Below are 18,323 nucleotides of genomic sequence, written 5' to 3' on the forward strand. Positions count from 1 at the left end.
AAAGTGAGAAATCACCCCCCAGGGGGGATGGCCACGCCGCAATCCCTTCTCCTCCATTCTCCTCTCGGGATTTTGGGCATGCATGCACATGTGCCCGGTGTGAGTTTTAAGCCACTGGGTTCGGGACACGAACCGCGGTCGACTATGTGGGAGTCCAGCGACATACCATTATGCTAACTGCTGGTCCCAAGATCACATCATTTTTAATATGAGTTTTTTATTTTTTTGAGATAGTTTTGCTATAGGGTGTGTGCACTCGCCAGACAGACAGACAGTAAAAGGAATAATGATAAATCACTCCCTAGGAGAGATAGTCACTCCACAATCGCTTCTCCTCCATTCTCTCGGGATTTTGGGCATGCATGCGCATGTGCCCGGTGTGAGTTTTAAGCCACTGGGTCGGGTACTCGAACCACAGTCGACTGCATGGAAGTCCAGCAACATAGCCATTACACCAACTGCTGGCTTCTCTTCAGTATGACTTTTAAAGGTTTTATTTTTTTTTAGGTTTTTGCCATAGGATGCATATGCTTGCCAGAGAGAGAGAGAAAGAGAGAGAGAGAGAGACAGACAGACAGACAGACAGACAGTAAAACCTTTAATGATAAATCACTCCCTAGGAGAGATAGTCACTCCACAATCCCTTCTCCTCCATTCTCCTGGGATTTTGGGCATGCCCTCACATACACCCAATATGAATCTCAAGCTGCCAAATCCAGAACTCGAACTGCAGGCAGTCATGTGGGAGTCTAGCACCTTAACCACCCCGCCACCTGCTGGCCCCTAAAGATATTTTAAGGGGTGCTCATCTTTCCAGCTGTGTGAACTTGGGCAAATTACTTAGATTCTTTCTACCTCAGCTCTGCCATCTGTAAAATGGGAATAAAAGTAATTACCCATAGGGTTGTTTTCTGGATGCGTGCACAATTCTCAGTAATTAGATACCCTCAACAAATGTGTCAGGTGCTCAGTCAGTGGGGGCTCATGTTCATATTGCCTTCATTATCATTCTGAGAGGGTTTTGTTCCCCAAGATGTCAGCAGCTACAGGATTCGACTTGTCAGGATACGCTTCTCAGTACGTGGTACTCTGTGATCTTAGGGGGAGTGTGGTACGGTACAGCTGCCTGTTTTCAAGTATTTGTAGACAGTTCGTCAGCGGTGATGAAGCAACTTCGTTCTGGAGGTCCAGCCCATGCATTTTTATCTCTGTGATTGTAGGAGTTCCCAAAAGTCGACGAGGAGAAATCTGGCAGTTCCTAGCTCTGCAGCATCGCCTGAGACACAGATTGCCGAATAAACAGCAGCCTCCTGACATGTCCTATAAAGAACTCTTAAAGCAACTCACCGCCCAGCAGCACGCCATTCTCGTGGACTTGGGTATGTTGGTCGTATTGGTTGTAACCTACAGGAGTACACACTCTTTTTGCTGAGGTTTTTATTTTTGGTTTGCTGTTCTGGGTGTTGATGAAGAAGCTCTGCTGCATATGCCAGGCTACTGACTGTCCTCCTCTGGGGGAACATTGGCCTAATAGCGGATGAAAAACACCATAAATGCCAGAGCATGAAATGAATTTTTCAGCTCAAAACTTTCCCTCATATGAATGATTATAACGGTCATATTTTGGGGTACCCTCGTTTAGTGTATTTTGAACAAGTGACTTATTTAGAGAGATGGCTTTATCTTTTTTGTTTTGTTTTCTTATTGTTAGCGAGCTTATGCACTCACCAGAGATAAGAGAGAGAAAGAGAGACAGAGGGAGAAAGAGAGAGAGAGTGAGCACTCTGATAGGATATCTCCGTCATTGCTCCATCCTGTCAGGACATTGAGCACGCATATACATGCATCCGGCATGCTTTCAAGTCACTGTGGCCAGGATTCAAACCATGGTTAGTCATGTGGGGTCCAACTCCCTTACCCACTAGGCTATGGAGCTAGTTGGATGATTATATCTTAATGCTGATTTTGAAACAATTGAGAATAGCTTAAAAATTGTAACAAAAGTATACGAAATTGTATTAAGTATTCCTAATATATTGATGAAAACAAGTCTTAAATATCACTTTCAAAAGCAATCCAGTAAGTGGTTATGTTGTGGAAATCATGATTACATACCTGTAGCGTGAATGAAAAATTAGCTGTCCTAATGTTACAGGAATGGGTACCTATGACCTGGAGGGAGGGTTATGACAGCATCATAAAGCAGTCTTTTTCACTACTGAATTTCGAATAACTTATGGAAGGTAAAAATGGTATCGTTTAAAACATTTTATCATTTGTAGGCTAGATGGTGGTTCAATGGTGGTGTGGATGGACCCTCATGGAACAGATCCTGAGTTTACGTTCCAGGACCTCCCTGGGTGTGCTGGGCAAACAAGCCTATGTCTGTGATCTAGACCACTTGGAGTTGGGGGTGGACCATAGTGTGGGGATCCTGCAGGGGGTGCCTGTGTCTTTTTCTCAAAGAAAAAAAACTTTTGTCTTTAATTTTTCTCTAAATTAACCTACTTTGCTAATATCTTAAAGTTTCTTTCATGAGATACACACAGAAAGAGAAAGGCACTCTCAACAGGTCTTACTGTGGTCCCCTCCAGCCTCTCCCAGTCATTCATGATTGCAGGCTCAACACACAGGTCAGGCTGGGAACTGAACCCCATATGGGTCCCAGTACTGCTGAGCTTTGCACTGTCACTGCATGACCTTGGCTGAACCTAGTCTTTCAAAACATCTCAACTATTGGGACGAGCAGATGGCATAATGGTACATTGCTAGAATCCCACGTAGTTAACCACGGTTTGAGTCCAGCTTAAACTCACACTGGGCTCATGTGTGTGCTTAAGATCCCAAGAGGAGAAAGGAGGAGAAGGGATTGCAGCCCCGGCCATCCCCCTAGCCCCTGATTTCTTGCTTTCTGTCTCTCTGATGAGCACATGTGCCCTATAGCAAAAATCTCTCTCAAAAAAAATGTAAACGACTCTATTAGATATTATACATTGACATTGACTGTTTTCATCTGTATTCCTAAAAACTGATATATTTCAGGTGATCAGGTAGTGTTATTTGTGCCCACTTGGTCAAAAAAAGATTACCTGTATTTAGAGTTATCTTCCATTGGGGGGGTATGTGTGTATATATATACATACACACACACATATATATACATACACATATATATGTATATATATATATTCATACACACACATATATATACATACACACATATATGTATATATATTCATACACACACACACATATATATGTATTATGTGTGTGTGTATATATATATATATATACACACACACACACACACACACACACACACACATAAATCACTGGCCAAAATCTAGTTTCTACCTCTGTTCCTGTTGAATGACAAACACCTTCTGTTGATGCTGTCATAAAACTAAGTATTTTTCCAGCCCAGTGACTTAAAAAGAGACTTTTATGGAGTCACTAAAGCTTAAATTCTGGTCCTGATTCTGCTACTAATTGTTATCTTAGACAAATTACTTTCAAGTCTTGATCCTCCCTATAAAAAGGGGACATTGAACTAGCTAATCCCTAGGGCTGCTTGCAGGTCTGTGGTTCTGTGACCATAACTTGGAGAAGCGATCAGGGTTAGTCAAGATGTCTAATAAAGAGAGGGCAAGGATGAGGTCACAGGACGGGCTAGTCAACAAGAATGGAGCAATTGATAGAATCGAGTTCTTGGATAGATAATGTATTGATGGCTTTTCTTTAGCAAAAGTGTTAAGAAAGTAAAATCATTTTTACGGTTGTTTTTTACTTGACTTTTTCATCTATGTTTCTTCAGTATGTTCTTTTCTCATATTTTTCCACTATTTACTCCTCAGAATTAATTTTAACCATCCCTGGGAGAAAATCACTCTTGTGCATATGTGTTAGAAAATGTGATCTGTCTCATGGAATGTTGGTTTTTATATTAATTCAAGTTTGCCTTGATTTATTGTCAGAAATGTTATATTCTATTCTCCTGGAACCTCTCCTGGATAGCTCATTGATTCGTTTATAGATTTATATTTTCTTATTTCTAGAAAGATGTGCTGGTTAGCTTAAAATGTTTGCTCCTATATCACATATGTGGGGATAAGGTGGTAGTCCAGTAGGTAGAACTGGGGACTTACAAGAAACAGACAGAAAGTGAAAGACTGACTTTAAGCGCTCCTAGTGAGATAGATACTCTAAGCAGTGCCGTCTGAAAAAAACGTTCATTAGTGAAGGTCACTGAATTGTGATTTTACTCTGGTCTCCAAGGCATCAGGGCGTCTCAGAAATATTTCTCTTATTTTCCTCTGCAGGAAGGACATTTCCTACTCACCCTTACTTTTCAGTACAGCTTGGGGCAGGGCAGCTGTCACTCTTTAACCTCCTGAAAGCGTATTCTCTGCTGGACAAGGAAGTGGGCTACTGTCAGGGGATCAGCTTTGTGGCTGGCGTCCTGCTTCTGCACATGAGTGAAGAGCAAGCCTTCGAGATGCTGAAATTCCTCATGTATGACCTGGGCTTCCGCAAGCAGTACAGACCCGACATGATGTCACTACAGGTGAGGCGACCTTCTCCACCTGGAATGCAAACGACCGTCACCAGAAGTAGTAGCCCTCTTCTAAATTACTTCCAGATTATTAAAATGGACCCATTGACTTGGGATGTGGGTCCAAATAAGGCCCATGCATTAGTTCACTGTTTTAGGGTACGACTTGGGATTTGGCTAGACCTGTAAGCGTGAGAGACCTGAGGTAGAATAACTTTCATGCAAAAGGATTTATTTTCATAAAAGCACTGTAAGAAAGGGAGGTGGCGGGCACTTAGGTTTTTATCCCTGAAGTCTACAGGTTCCGTGGAGAAAGTATCCAGTCAACTTTATTCACTTTTCCTCATCTCGTCAGCTGAAAAGGATCATAGATCTTTTGTTTAAAATCTGAAAATATATTAAGATTTTTTGGTGTGTGAAGTGAGGTATTCCCTGTCACTGCCATCTTTAACCTATTTTGAACTCTGTGCTTACACATTTTTCACTTCTAGTTCATCACTTTCTTAAATTTCTAACAAGCAGTTTTAATATTGTCTATAGTTATGATATCTAAAAGAAGGCACTGCTTTGCAATGGAAAGCTTTCAGGGTAAAGTATGAAGGAAGACTTTAATGAGAGGACTGTCAGGGTTCTCTTCCTTGGAAATAGGTCCACATTGGGACCCGCATGTGGTGTGGTGGTTCAGGTGCTAGACTCTCACATGGCAGACTGTGGTTTGAGTCCCAGATCTGGCAGCTTGATTTCTCAATTTCCCTCTCTCTCTGTCTCTGGTGAGCACATGCCCTATAACAAACATAATCATAATAATAATAAATCAAATAATAATTTAAAAAGAAATAGGTCCGTATGACTCCTAGTTAGTTGTAATTCTAATAAAAGAAGTAAGATACTTTAAAAATGTTTTTAAAATACTTTTTTCTTCCTGGTTCTCAGTGATCAGTTTTTCCATTTCATATTTCAGTTGCCAGTTGATAGGCAAAAAGAACTGTGTTTTTATACTCAACTATTATTGTGAAAGGTATTTCTAGAGTGAAAGTGGAGAGGAAGGGATCCATTCTTCTTTACGTCCTTGAGATGAAATTTTGGCTATGGATATAGGACTTGGCTCTGAACATTGAGTTTTCTGGTGTGAGTTTATGTGGAGAGTTCACTGGGACACAAAATTACAATGAATGGATTCCTAGCTGGTAACTATTCATAGATCTGTTTAACTAGTCAAATCATGGCTGTGGAAGTTTTATTTTTCACTTTATTTCTAAACAGCTTAGAGAGGCAACTATATATTGGATTTAAAACATGGGCACTCTTCTAAGTAGTTAAGGAGCTCTAATTTTCAGAATCAACATTTTTGGTGTTGAAATTCATTAGAATTTTAAAGAATGGGGACTGGCAGGTGGTATGGTGGTTAAGGCTGCTAGACTCCCACATGGCCAACTGCAGTTCAAGTCTCAGACCTGTCGGCTCACTTTCTCATTTTCCCTTTCTCTCTCTCTCTCTCTCCACCCCTCTGGTTGAATTAAAATACATAAATAAGTAGATAAATAAATAAAGTTAAATAAAATGATTTAAAAAAAAATTTTCAAAGAATGGAAAGTACCTGTGATTAGTGTACGATTATGGACCATAGATAGAAAAATACAGCTATTGGTTTAAAAGTGCAATGATTTTTTAAAAAGTGTATTTATTATTATTTTTAAAAATTTGCTATGGGCCACATGCACTCATGAGAGAGGGAGAAAGAGAGAGAGAGCAAGAGTGAGAAAGTAAGCCGCCAGGTCCAGAACTCGAGCTGTAGTTAGCCATATGGGAAGTCCAGCACCTTAACCACCACACCATCTACTGACCCCAAAATGCAATGATTTTTATTCAATATTTGACATTACAAAAATGTATGCAAAATAGATTATACATTAATTTAATATGGCTTGCAGTTACCAAAAATTTTTGCTATAGGGTACATGTGCTCATCAGAGAGACAGACAGACAGAAAGCCAGAAATCATCCCCCAGGGAGGATGGCTACATGCAGTCCCTTCTCTGTTCTCCTCCTGGGATCTTGGGCATGCACGTACATGCATCTGGTCTAAGTTTCAAGCCACTGGTTCTGGGACTTGAACCAAAGTCGACTATGTGGGAGTCCATCGATGTAACCATTCTGCCATCTGCTGGTCCCAAGTGATATTACTTTTGTTATTTGTTGAATGTATGTGAATTGTTATTAAATATCAAAGTTAGTGTATTTTATGCATACTCAAATAAATGCATAATGTTTTACTTTTCATCTCCCAATTAACTTTAGATTCAAATGTACCAGCTGTCCAGGCTCCTTCATGACTACCACAGAGACCTCTACAATCACCTTGAAGAAAATGAAATCAGCCCCAGTCTTTATGCTGCCCCCTGGTTCCTCACATTGTTCGCCTCTCAATTTCCATTAGGATTTGTAGCCAGAGTTTTTGGTAAGAAATGCCTGTGATTAAAAGAAATAGTGTTATTTATTCCAAGAAATAGACCTCAAGCCCTATGGTGCCCTGATTGTTTTATCGTGTCTTACACCGAATAACAAGTTCTAGTGGAATTTAACAAACGTGCCTAGCCCTATTCTGATAGTAATTTAAACCCATATTGGTCCAAAGAAAAATGGAAAGAAAAAGAAGAATTGGACTTTTGTGTTTGAATAAGCTATAAGAAACCTCTTACTTTACTTTGTACCTAAAATAATATACTTTTTATTCCTTTTTTTTTTAATCTAGACTGAGGACTTTGTATAATTTTCTAGATTTTCATACACATCTTTCCTATCCCTGCTTTTTTTGTTTGTTTGTTTGTTTGTTTTTTCTCTTTTCCTTTTGGATTCTTAAACCTGGATTCAAAACACAGAGGAGCATCTTCTCTGATTAAATCAACGGAAATACTTAACTCAGTGTTACTTCTAATGGCATTTCTTGATCCGATGTTCTGTTGTTTAATCCCTGTCCCATTGTTTATGTACTCTCAATGCAGTGGTGGTAGCCAGTATCTAAGACCAGTGACTCAGGAAAACACAAGCACAGGTGGTCAAGCCAGTGGCAAGTTGCTGAGCACCTGTCTTATGCCAATCACAGTGTTAGACTCTGGAAATAAAGAGTGATGTGGTTTATGCTCCTTTGGGAGCCCTTAAATCTATTCACAAGTCTTTAGTGAGGTTTGTTAAGTGGATTATTTAAAAAGAAAAAAATTAAGGAGAAAAGATATCAACTTTCCCTAGAGTTTCATTCTTAGGCTGTCATGTTGGACCTCAACAGCTTCAGGAAGGCTCCCAGAATTTTTCTGTCCTGCTCATCTATCTGGTATCCAGGGTCAAAGTCATCAGTATTCATTCACAACTGTGCTTTTGCTAAACTGGAGATTTTAGACAAATTGTATTGGTCCTATTGTGGGTCATTGCCAGAATAGAAACTAGAATAGAATACAGTAAAAGTATCAGAGAAAATTACAAATAGCAAGGAAAAATATTTGGAGAAATGTGTGTGCATATATATATATATATTTTTTTTTTTGAAAATATATATGTAAAATGTATGCAGATACTACAGTGTACAGTATCTTTTTTTTTTTTTAATTTTTTCGCTATAGGGCGCATGCGCTCATCAGAGGGACAGAGAGAGACAAAGAAAGAAAACGAGAAATCACCCCCCAGGGGGGATGGCCACGCCATAATCCCTTCTCCTCCAGTCTCCTCTCAGGTCTTGGGCACTCTTGCACATGCGCCTGGTGTGAGTTTAAGCCACTGGGTCCTAGGCTCGAACCGCGGTCAACTACATGGGAGTTCAGCGACATAGCCATTACGCTAACTGCTGGTCCCAGTGTACAGTGTCTTATTGGGGGCTGTGGTTTAAAATTTTAACACGCTGTTAGTGGTAATACATTTTGCAGACAAAGCATAGCTAAAAGAGTGAAATCAAGTGTGTTAAATTCAGTGTTCGCCTGATTTCTCTGATGTATTGAGTATACTTGATAACTTTTTTCCTGTGAGGTATTTTCAGGAGCTTGGGTTCCTAGAGTCTTATAGAAAATCCTTTTATTTGTTTATACATTTGTGTATATTTCTCTTCTCAGAGAACAGTTTATCAAATCAAAATGATGTTTCTGGGCATCATTGCCTCTTGCTATGAAGATATGAATGATGCTGTCAGCTATATGATAGCTGCCCAATCCCTTTGAATTTATTAAAGATTAGTGTCTGTCAGAAAAGGGAAGATGCATGAACAAGAAGACTGACCATGTTTAAAGTAATGCTTTCATGTTTCCACTTTGGCAAGGACCCCCATTATATTATAGATGAAAGAAACGGAATTGGCAGAAACCTTCACACAAAAATATTTAATAATTTTCAAAACTTTTGCATGTTTGTATTTGTAAGGAAACAGATCAGATTTAGGGTAGCTTTTTTTTTTTTTGAGAGTTTTTTTGCTAGAGGGTGCATGTGCTCTCCAGAAAAACAGAGACAGAGAGACAGAAAGCCACACATCAGCCACCTGGGTAGATGGCCATGCTGCAACCCCTTCTCCTCCATTCTCCTCTTGGGATCTTGGGCATGCACGCACATGCGCCTGGCATGACTTTAACCCACTAGGTCCGGGACTCAAACTGCTGTTGACTACATGGGAGTTCAGCAACATAGCTGTTACGCTAACTGCTGGTCCCTTCTTTTTCTTTTCTTACTTAGGTTATCTGTTTATTATTTTTTTTTCTTCAAAGGTTTTTTAAAAGTTTATTTATTTATTTCACGAGAGAGAGAGACAGAGAGACAGCACCCCCAATAGGTAGACACACTGCTACCCATCCCCAGCTTCAGCCAGCCTGGGATCATGGGCATGGATGTTCCTGGAATTCTCAAGGTAGTGTCCAGATGCAAATCAGGAACCTTCCAATGGGGGTCAGCCTTGTAGAATGTTGCATTTTTCCAGTGTACCACTGTCAAGTTCCCAATGTAAATTTTTAAAAAAATTTCCTGGTCTCTTATAGATTTAGTTACATATTAATTGGTTCATGTACTTTTAAAATGGTAATGAGGGGGTTAGCAGGTGATGTAGTGGTTAAGGCACTAGACTCCCACATGGCTGAGTATGGTTCGAGTCCCAGACCTGGTAGCTTGAATCATGTCAGGTGCACACGTGTGCATGCCCAAAATTCTGAGAGAATGGAGAAGGGATTGTGATGTGGCCATCCACTCTGAAGGGTATTTCTCACTTTCCATCTCTTTTTTTCTGGAGAGTGCATGTGCCTTATTGCAAAAATCTCTCTCTCTCTCAGAAAAAAAAAAAAAATGGTAATGAGAGTTTGAATACTACTGATTGGGAAGAGTAATCTTCAGTATCAGTGGATATTTAGTGACTATGAGATTTACCTAATATCCATGAAATTTGCCATGAAAATTATAAATAATACCTAGACGAACTCATACTTTCTTCTTCTTCTTCTTCTTTTTTTTTTTGCTGTGGTCTTCTCTGAGATTTCTAATAAGTAAAGGGGAATTTTTAAACATCTGCCTGTTTCAGTCATATTAATGTGTTTTTGAAAAGGTAGGTGGTTTTGACCAGTTATGTTTTGCAAAATATTCTCTGGGCCTGCTGTAGTAGTAAATCAACCTTTAGCACAAAGAATATGCTTTTTACAATAATAGATGCATAATTTTGATCATGAAAATTTTATCTCTTCTTTTAGATATTATTTTTCTTCAGGGAACTGAAGTTATATTTAAGGTTGCACTCAGCTTACTGAGCAGCCAGGAGACACTTATAATGGAATGTGAAAACTTTGAAAATATTGTTGAATTTCTTAAAAGCACGCTACCTGATATGAATACTTCTGAAATGGAAAAAATTATTACCCAGGTATGATTTAAGTAATAGTAAGACATAGGATTATATAGTAATTTATCTACTGATTATATGAGTATTTTAGCATGAAAATGTGTTTTTGCTTGATCAGTTTAATTTATCTTTGAATTTTTATTTCTTTAATCTCATACATTTTATTTAGAAATGAGACTATTGTGAAATGTCTCCATTGTGACGCTATCTGGCTATGCAAAGGAAATGTGGTTTATATTACATAATGAATTTTCCAGGAATGTTTTCAATTTAAACCAGTGCCAAGTCTGAAGATAGAATCGTCAGAGTTAGGAAGACTTGGGAATAAAATGAAACCCACTTATAATTCAGCAGATTTCAAAAAGTTCATTGACAATTGGAATTAAAGCATGAGTTTATTTCGGTGCAAAGTGTTCGAAAGCCATGTATAATCTTTTTCATGATATATGTTTTCCAAAAAATTTTTGAAGACCTTTGTACAAATACAGATAGATGCTCTTTAACTTATAATGAGGTTTTGTCCCAATGAGCCCATCTTAAGTTGAAAATACCGTTACGTTGAAATGCATTTGATACACCTTACCTACCAGATATCGAAGCTTAGTCTCGCCCATCTTAAACGTGCTCACAACACTCATGTTAGCCTAAAGTCAGGCAAAATCATCTAACACAAGCCTATTTTATAATACAGTAGTGAATACTTTATGGGATACATTAATTACTGTACTGAAAGTAAGAAACAGAATGCAGTTATGTTAAGCCGAAGCCAGTGTCACTTCATAAAAACAAAAAAACCGTAGCTTACACCATTGTAAAATCAAGAAATCTTGAATTATCCTACGTTGAGGACCATCTTGTTTATTCTGTTATAAAATAAACAAGGAGGTCACACGGCGAGGACACAGGCTTTGGAATTACGTGGTATTGGGTCTATAACTTCTTCTAGCTCTTTTATGAGTTGTTTGACTTGCCCATGATACCCTTCTCTTCTGAACTCTAGTTTTCTCAGCTCCAAAATGGGATAATTCTGATCTGAGAGGTTTTCTGAAGCTTACGTGAGGAGACTTGATGTATCAGTTAGGGTCTCTGCAGGAAACCATCTCCCTCTGGTGATTCAAATGAAGGATCCAGTTACAGAAATGTTGGCAGTGTTTAGAGAATCCAACGAAGATGTCCAGGTGCTCAGGAATTAGCATCAGAAGGAAGCCGTTCCTACCTCTGTACTGAGGGCACATGGAAGATAAGATAATATTACCAAGCCCAGTGAGAGCCAGAACCATGGAAGAGGGGTCTCTGGTGGCCATTGTACTTTTTGTGAAATAAGCAGTAAAGGAACATAAAGAAATACCCCAACCTTTTTCTCCTGCCCCATCTGATCTCCTGCTAAATCCTTCCTCGGATTGACTGAAGCCAACTAGAGAGTAAGTGTGGAGAATACACAAGCCAGGGATCTGCCCAGCAGAATGGCGAAGGCAGAGAAGGGATCTGGGAATCAAGTGGAGAGTAATCTGCACATTCTCTGTTGGGTCCTTAGTTCGTCATAGGGAGTTGAGGTTAAATATTGAGCTAGTTAGATAATATGAAACACTTAAGACGAGCTTTGTGGATAAGGCCGTCATGCTGGAAACATGGGTAAGCAGAAAGAAGACAGAGTCTAGAGCAAGAGGAGGAGAGTTTGAAATCTTGTTCTGGGCCCTGCTCCTTCTAGCTGTGTGACTTTGGACAAGATGCAACCTCTCTGAGTCTCCTACAAAATGGGAATAACAAAAATAGCTCATATTATATTTTTATACTATTTTTAAATAATTATAATCAATAAAGTTTTTTTAAAAGCACACAATATTCATGCTATGAGTTCATATTGTCACATATCAAATTTTCTTTCCATTACGTGGAATCTAAGTCAGAAGCAGATTGTGCTGTAAATCCCTACAGATTTTTTTTTTTTGGTGTGGTTGTTAAAATACTCTGTAAGCTAAAATATATAGCTTTTATTTACATATTTACTTTTTTCCATGGTCTTTAGAAGTACAAGGAAACTTTAGAAAGTTTGTGGGGAAATGGAATAATAATATGAGTTTATATTTTGGTGCAAAAAAATGAAGTCCATGCATAGTTTTTTAGAATACACTTTTTCCTTGAATTTTTTGAAGGCCCCTTATTGTTTTCTTGTTTTGTTTAGTTTTGTTTTTTGACTGGTAAGGAAGAGAGATTGTGCTTTTAGAGATTGGACTGCAGATATCACCTCTGTTCTAAAATTAATGAGGAAATTGGTAGCTTTACAGATTACTGTAAGATAAATGGGTAGAATTTATAGGCAAGTAGATTTTTTTCTTTCCTCTTTTTTTTTTTTTTCTGCTATGGGGTGAGTGTGCTCACTGGAGAGAGACAGCGACAGTTAGAGAGGAAGTGAGAAATTACCCTCCAGGGGAGAGCCATGCCACAATCCTTTCTCTTCCATTTTCCTCCTGGGATTTTGAACACACACACATGTGCTCAGCATGATTTTCAAGCTGCCAGGTCCGGGACTTGAACCAGGTCCAGGACTTGGCTGCCAGGTCAGCCATGTGGGAGTCTAGCACCTTAGCCACCACTTCATCTTCTGGCTGCTAAACAGGTAGATTTTTGACTTAATATTAGAATTTCCTAGCAATTAGAGTTGATTAACTATGGAATGAGCTGCTTATACTAAAGGAAACTTTGATGAGCTTTTTGTACGGACACTAAAAAATGCAAACAGTGCAGAAAAGCACAATAAAGAAAACAAATCACGACAACTAGAGATGATAAGCTTTGAGACTACCTATTACACGACTCTTTGCTTATGTACACATATAAATATGTATAGTTTTTATATAAATCGAATCATATGCTCTGTTATTATGCAACCTGATATTTAATAAAAACATATGTAGAATATCTGACATTGTCCATGTCAGTAAATACAGACCTATTTCATCATTTTTATAGTTGTATAATAGACTATGATGTCAATACTCACTAGGTAAGGAGAAAGATGATATTGTCTCAGTAGGATAACCAGTTATTCTAGAAATTTTCTGAAATTTCTGATATTTGAGGGAGGTTTTTGTTATAGGGTGCGTGTGCTTGCTGGAGAGACAGAGACAGAAATCAAGAAATCATTCCCTAAGAGGGATGGCCACACTGCAGTCTCTTCTCCTCCAGCCTCCTCTGGGGATTTTGGGCACGCACACACCCATGTCCAGCATGAATTTCAAGCTGCCAGGTCATGGACTCAAACCACAGTCGACTATGTGGGAGTCAAGCCATGTAACCATTATACCATCAGCTGACCCCAGCAAGTCAGATTTTTTATGGTTTCTTTTCTCTCAGTAGCATTACTGTTACCGTCATTGTATAATGGCGGCTGTTGTATCACCTTCCTCCTAGCAAGTTTAAACTGCAGAGGGGTGATCAGTAACTTCTTAACAAACTGCCTTTTTATTTGAGGGTAATATGGGGGTGCAGTGGCAGCCCTAATTAGCCTTACAGCTCTAGGCAGTGCTCAGGGTGAGCAATTTTGAAGCCTCTCTGTGAGGTAGAATATGTAAATGACTCCTAAGATGCTCACATGCAATAGAAAATGGATGCATACATTTATTAAGACCTCTCTGCCCCACTGACAAATTCATTAGAAATTCTTTTTTGGTCTTTTTATTATGGAAATGCCCTGTGCAATTTTGCTTACGAATCAGCTAAGATAATATCTAACTTAGGTAATAATTACCCAATAACTAATGTTGTTTATCTGATATGCTACATTTGGGAAGATGAATACTAGATTATGAATATCTTGGTTGCAGTTTTTAATACCCTTAGGCATTAATTCATTCTAGTGACTTGGCCTTATTATGAAAGTGTTTCAAGTGCATAGAAATAATCTATCTGTTTTGATATTGGCAGTGTAATGTGTATCTGATTTCTTCCTTTGTGGACGGTCATACCTGTTATTTTTTCCTTTCTGTGTTCCTCATTAATAAGTCTGTGGAAATGTATTGGAATATTCCAGAATTCATAGACCATATTTTGGTATACATTCCAAAGTCCAAACTAAGCCACAGTGTTTTCCTGGCAGGTTTTTGAGATGGATATTTCTAAACAATTACATGCCTATGAGGTGGAGTATCACGTGCTACAGGACGAGCTTCAGGAATCTTCGTATGCCTGTGAAGATAGTGAGCCCATAGAGAAGCTGGAGAGGGCCAACAGCCACCTGAAAAGACAAAACATGGACCTCCTAGAGAAATTACAGGTAAAGGCATCGAGATTTGATGAGGAGAAATTGATATCTGAGTGCCTCCTGCATGCATAGAACTGTATCAGGAATGATAGGAGTATGTGTCTGAATTGACTCCTGGCTGACCAAGGCCTGTGGATCAGACTATATTCAAGTGCCTGGGAGATATTGAGTCCTCCGAACAGTTGTGACGCATTTTTCTATGTTTTTCTATGCAAAAATGCATCATGACTTTTCTGATGACCCAGTATAAATACACTTAATACATTTAAATATCACGTGAGGAGAGAAAATGTACATTCACAAAGTAGTTAAATGGCAGTCCAAAGCAGAATCTGGTTTGGGCTAGTCTGTGGCATGGTGGCTAATGTGGCTGGATCCCACATGGCCAATTGTGCAGTTTTGAGTCCCAACCTGGCAACCATGAAAAACATACCAGGTATACATGTGTGTGTGCCCAAAATCCTGACAGGAGGGAGAGATGGAGGAGAAGGTGTGACCATTCCCCGTGGTGGGTGCTTGCTGGCATTTTCCTTCTCTTTCTTTGGTGAGTACCTGTATACTCTGGCAAGTTTAAAAGAAGGAGAATCTGGTGAAGTTTCTACTGGGTGTTGTACATATTCAGTTGCACTCTGGCAATTTTAAAAGGAGAATCTGGTGTAGTTTCTACTGGGTGTTGTACATATTCAGTTGAGTTCAAGGGAGCAATTGAATATGGGAAAGTGGGAAAGTTGTGGGGGAACTGGGCTTGAGCTATTTTGAGGGTTGCTGAAGCTAGTAAGTGAGGAGAGTCTTTAAGCTGAGTGGGCAAGGGAGCGGCACCGACAAGGATGTGGCCAAGCAGTGATTGGCTTGGTGTGTCACTTGGAGATTTAAATTGTGGGAAGTAGCACTAAAAAAAAGAGAAAGGCAGAATTGTAGGTGACTTTCCATCAAGAGACTCAAAAAGAATGACTTTAATCCTGTCAAGAGGAAAATCTCTCAAAAGATTTTAAATTGTGCTTTAGATCAATCTGGAAGCCATGATTGTCAGAATAGGATGGGGAGAGAAGGTAAGGAGGCCAGTGAGAGATATATGCAAAAACTTGATTGGGGATGATGATAATTGTGTAGAGGAAAAGAGACAGAAAGAGAAGGAGACATTTCTGCATGAATTAAGTGAAAACATGTAATGGGGGAGGCAGGTAGTGAGGTGGTTGAGGGCACTCGACTCCCACATGATCGACTGAGGTTTAAGTCCTGGGCCTGGCTGCTTGTTTTCTTGCCTTTCTTCTCCCTCTCTTTCTCTCTGTCTCTCTCTCTCCCTCTACCCTTCTCTGGCCAAAGTTAAATAAATAAATAAGGTTAAATAATTCTTTTAAAAAGATGTAACATATTGTCCGTGTAATCAAAGAGTTTACAGTTACTTGGGAATATGAAATATTGTTTATTTGACCTCGCTCTCATAAGAGCAGGCTGATGCTAAGCCATTGTACATATGTAGACTGGTTTTTGTTGCTCACTATGTACAAATGCATTAAGCAGTTTATTATAGAGTAATATTGTGAATCTTTTTTTTAATAATTATTTTATTTTTACTTTGTTTATTATTATTGTTACTTTCCAGTTTGATCAGACAGACACAAGGAGATAGGGAAAGTGAGAAAGCAAGCCACCAGATTCAGGACTTGAACCACAGTCGGCCATGTGGGAGTCCAGTGCCTTTAATCACCACGCCACCTGCCAGCCCCAACATTCTGAATCTTTATCTTACCTGATGTGCGCTGCATATTCAAGCCCTGGGGATGTGGCTTAAGCTTGTCAGGGAAGGGGAAATCAGCTCTGAGTCAGAAATTAAATGCTTCCAGGCACTTTGGTTTCTACTTATACCCTCCCCACCTCCCTAACACCACACCTGCCTCCAAACTAGAAAACTTGAAATCTCTGCTTTCATGTGATCTCCTGTCAAGACCAGCTAGGAGAGAAATAGGTTAGGTGGGGTGAGGGGTATGGGTTCTCTAAAGTAGTCACTCCCTAAGAAAAGGAGCCCGTACCTGTCTTCATTTTGTCGGACATTAATGCTTCCTCACAGAACATTTTCTCTTTCCTACTCATGAAATAGACAACTTAGTCTGTTTTCAAAAAGATAAACAGCCGATATGCTTTATTACTTGCAATTTCCATGCTAAGTTGAAACATTTCCTAATTAGGGAAGGTAGGTGTGCTCCTGTTTTACTGTTATCATGATTCTTGATGGTTACAGGCTTTTTCACTGACAGTTCAGTGTTGTCATCATCAAGTTACTTGGGCACCCCTCAGGCACACATAGAAACTGACAGAATTCTCCCAAATATTTGTTTAGAGAGCCCTGCTTTTCCTGTCAGCTAAAAGCCTCTATTAGCACTGCAAGTGTCAGCTGTTTTCTGTTTCTACTTTAGCCTGGTCAGGTTCCATTCACGCAGGGGAACCCCAGCAGGAGTGGAGTTGAGGACACCTCCACTGGGTTGCCTTACTCTGAACTCAGGAGAGGAGGTGAATCATGTGATAAGTTTGAGAATTTAAAACATTTTCACTTCGTGGAGGTTTTCAGAGTATTTGCTTCATATACTGTTGTATTCAGTCATTCGAAATAACTGGTTAATATATGTAAGTATGTAAGACCTTACTGTTGCTCTAATAAAGACCTACTCTTACGTTTTGATTTAGACGATTTTTCTTTTTCTTTCTTTCCCCAAATAGGTGGCTCATGCTAAAATCCAGGCCTTAGAATCAAACCTGGAAAATCTTTTGACCAGAGAGACCAAAATGAAGTCTTTAATCCGGACCCTGGAACAAGAAAAAATGGCCTATCAGAAGATCGTAGAGCAAATCCGGAAGCTGCTGCCAGCCGATGCCGTCGCCACATGTGAACTGCTGCTGAGAGACCTCAACTGCAACCCAAACAACAAAGCCAAGATGGGAACTAAGCCATAACTGGAGATGTGCGGTCTCAGCGGGAAGTGCCCCTTAGGCTGCTCCAGATAGGAGGAGCCTGCATGCTGCAGGCCCCTGGCTGGACACTGGAGCTGGTGGAAACACCTTACCCTGGTGCTGAGCCCTAAACGCAGGAGACCTCGCTCTCACCAATGCAGGCCAATCCTAAGCCATTGTACATAGGAAGACTGGTTTTTGTCTTTGTTGCTGACTATGTACATATATGCAAAGTGGATCTGAGTTCATGCTCTCAGATAAAATGAGATGTACATTTAGAGCATTTTTTTTTTTTTTTTAGTAAAAACTTAATGAAATCCTCACCAAAGGGAAACTAAAGTGAAATTCCCCAGGGACACAGATGAAATCTTTTTGTCTATATAGTGAAACAAAGCTAGAGCATCTTTGTATATTGAAACATACTTGAAAAAAATGAATGTATTTTTTTCTCCAAAGAACAGCATGTTTCACTCAATGATGGAAAAGTGGAAACATTTATATAACTCGATGTGTATTTGTCTTAAAAATCTACTGACATTGTCCCTGAGAGGAACATGACCCATTGCTAGTTATGCTCCTGTGGGGTCTTGGGGAAGAGAGGGGCCTTTTTCCCCCTGCCTGCTTCGTGCCAACTAGCGGGTTGCATCAGCACACATTTGTGTCTGATCAGACGTACCTTAGATGTACCTAAGAAAAGGCAGGGCGTCATG

The 18,323-nt window shown here is 39.5% G+C and overlaps 1 protein-coding gene across 1 annotated transcript in view; it reads left to right on the forward strand.

Annotated features, from left to right (window-relative positions):
- The window catches only part of TBC1D4 (TBC1 domain family member 4), a gene marked incomplete at its 5' end in the record, with an annotated part of 266,876 nt that extends 249,044 nt beyond the window's left edge, over positions 1-17,832 (forward strand). Inside the window, 6 exons of the mRNA XM_027769743.1 lie at positions 1,221-1,379; positions 4,320-4,564; positions 6,851-7,010; positions 10,258-10,427; positions 14,503-14,679; positions 17,383-17,832. Of these exons, the coding sequence (XP_027625544.1) occupies positions 1,221-1,379; positions 4,320-4,564; positions 6,851-7,010; positions 10,258-10,427; positions 14,503-14,679; positions 17,383-17,616 (1,145 nt within the window). The remainder of the gene's footprint in view (positions 1-1,220; positions 1,380-4,319; positions 4,565-6,850; positions 7,011-10,257; positions 10,428-14,502; positions 14,680-17,382) is intronic.
- Between the last annotated feature and the right edge of the window lie 491 nt (positions 17,833-18,323).

This window comes from Tupaia chinensis, unplaced genomic scaffold (genome assembly GCF_000334495.1).
Source record: "Tupaia chinensis unplaced genomic scaffold, TupChi_1.0 Scaffold000013_1, whole genome shotgun sequence".
Classification (NCBI taxonomy): domain Eukaryota; kingdom Metazoa; phylum Chordata; class Mammalia; order Scandentia; family Tupaiidae; genus Tupaia; species Tupaia belangeri.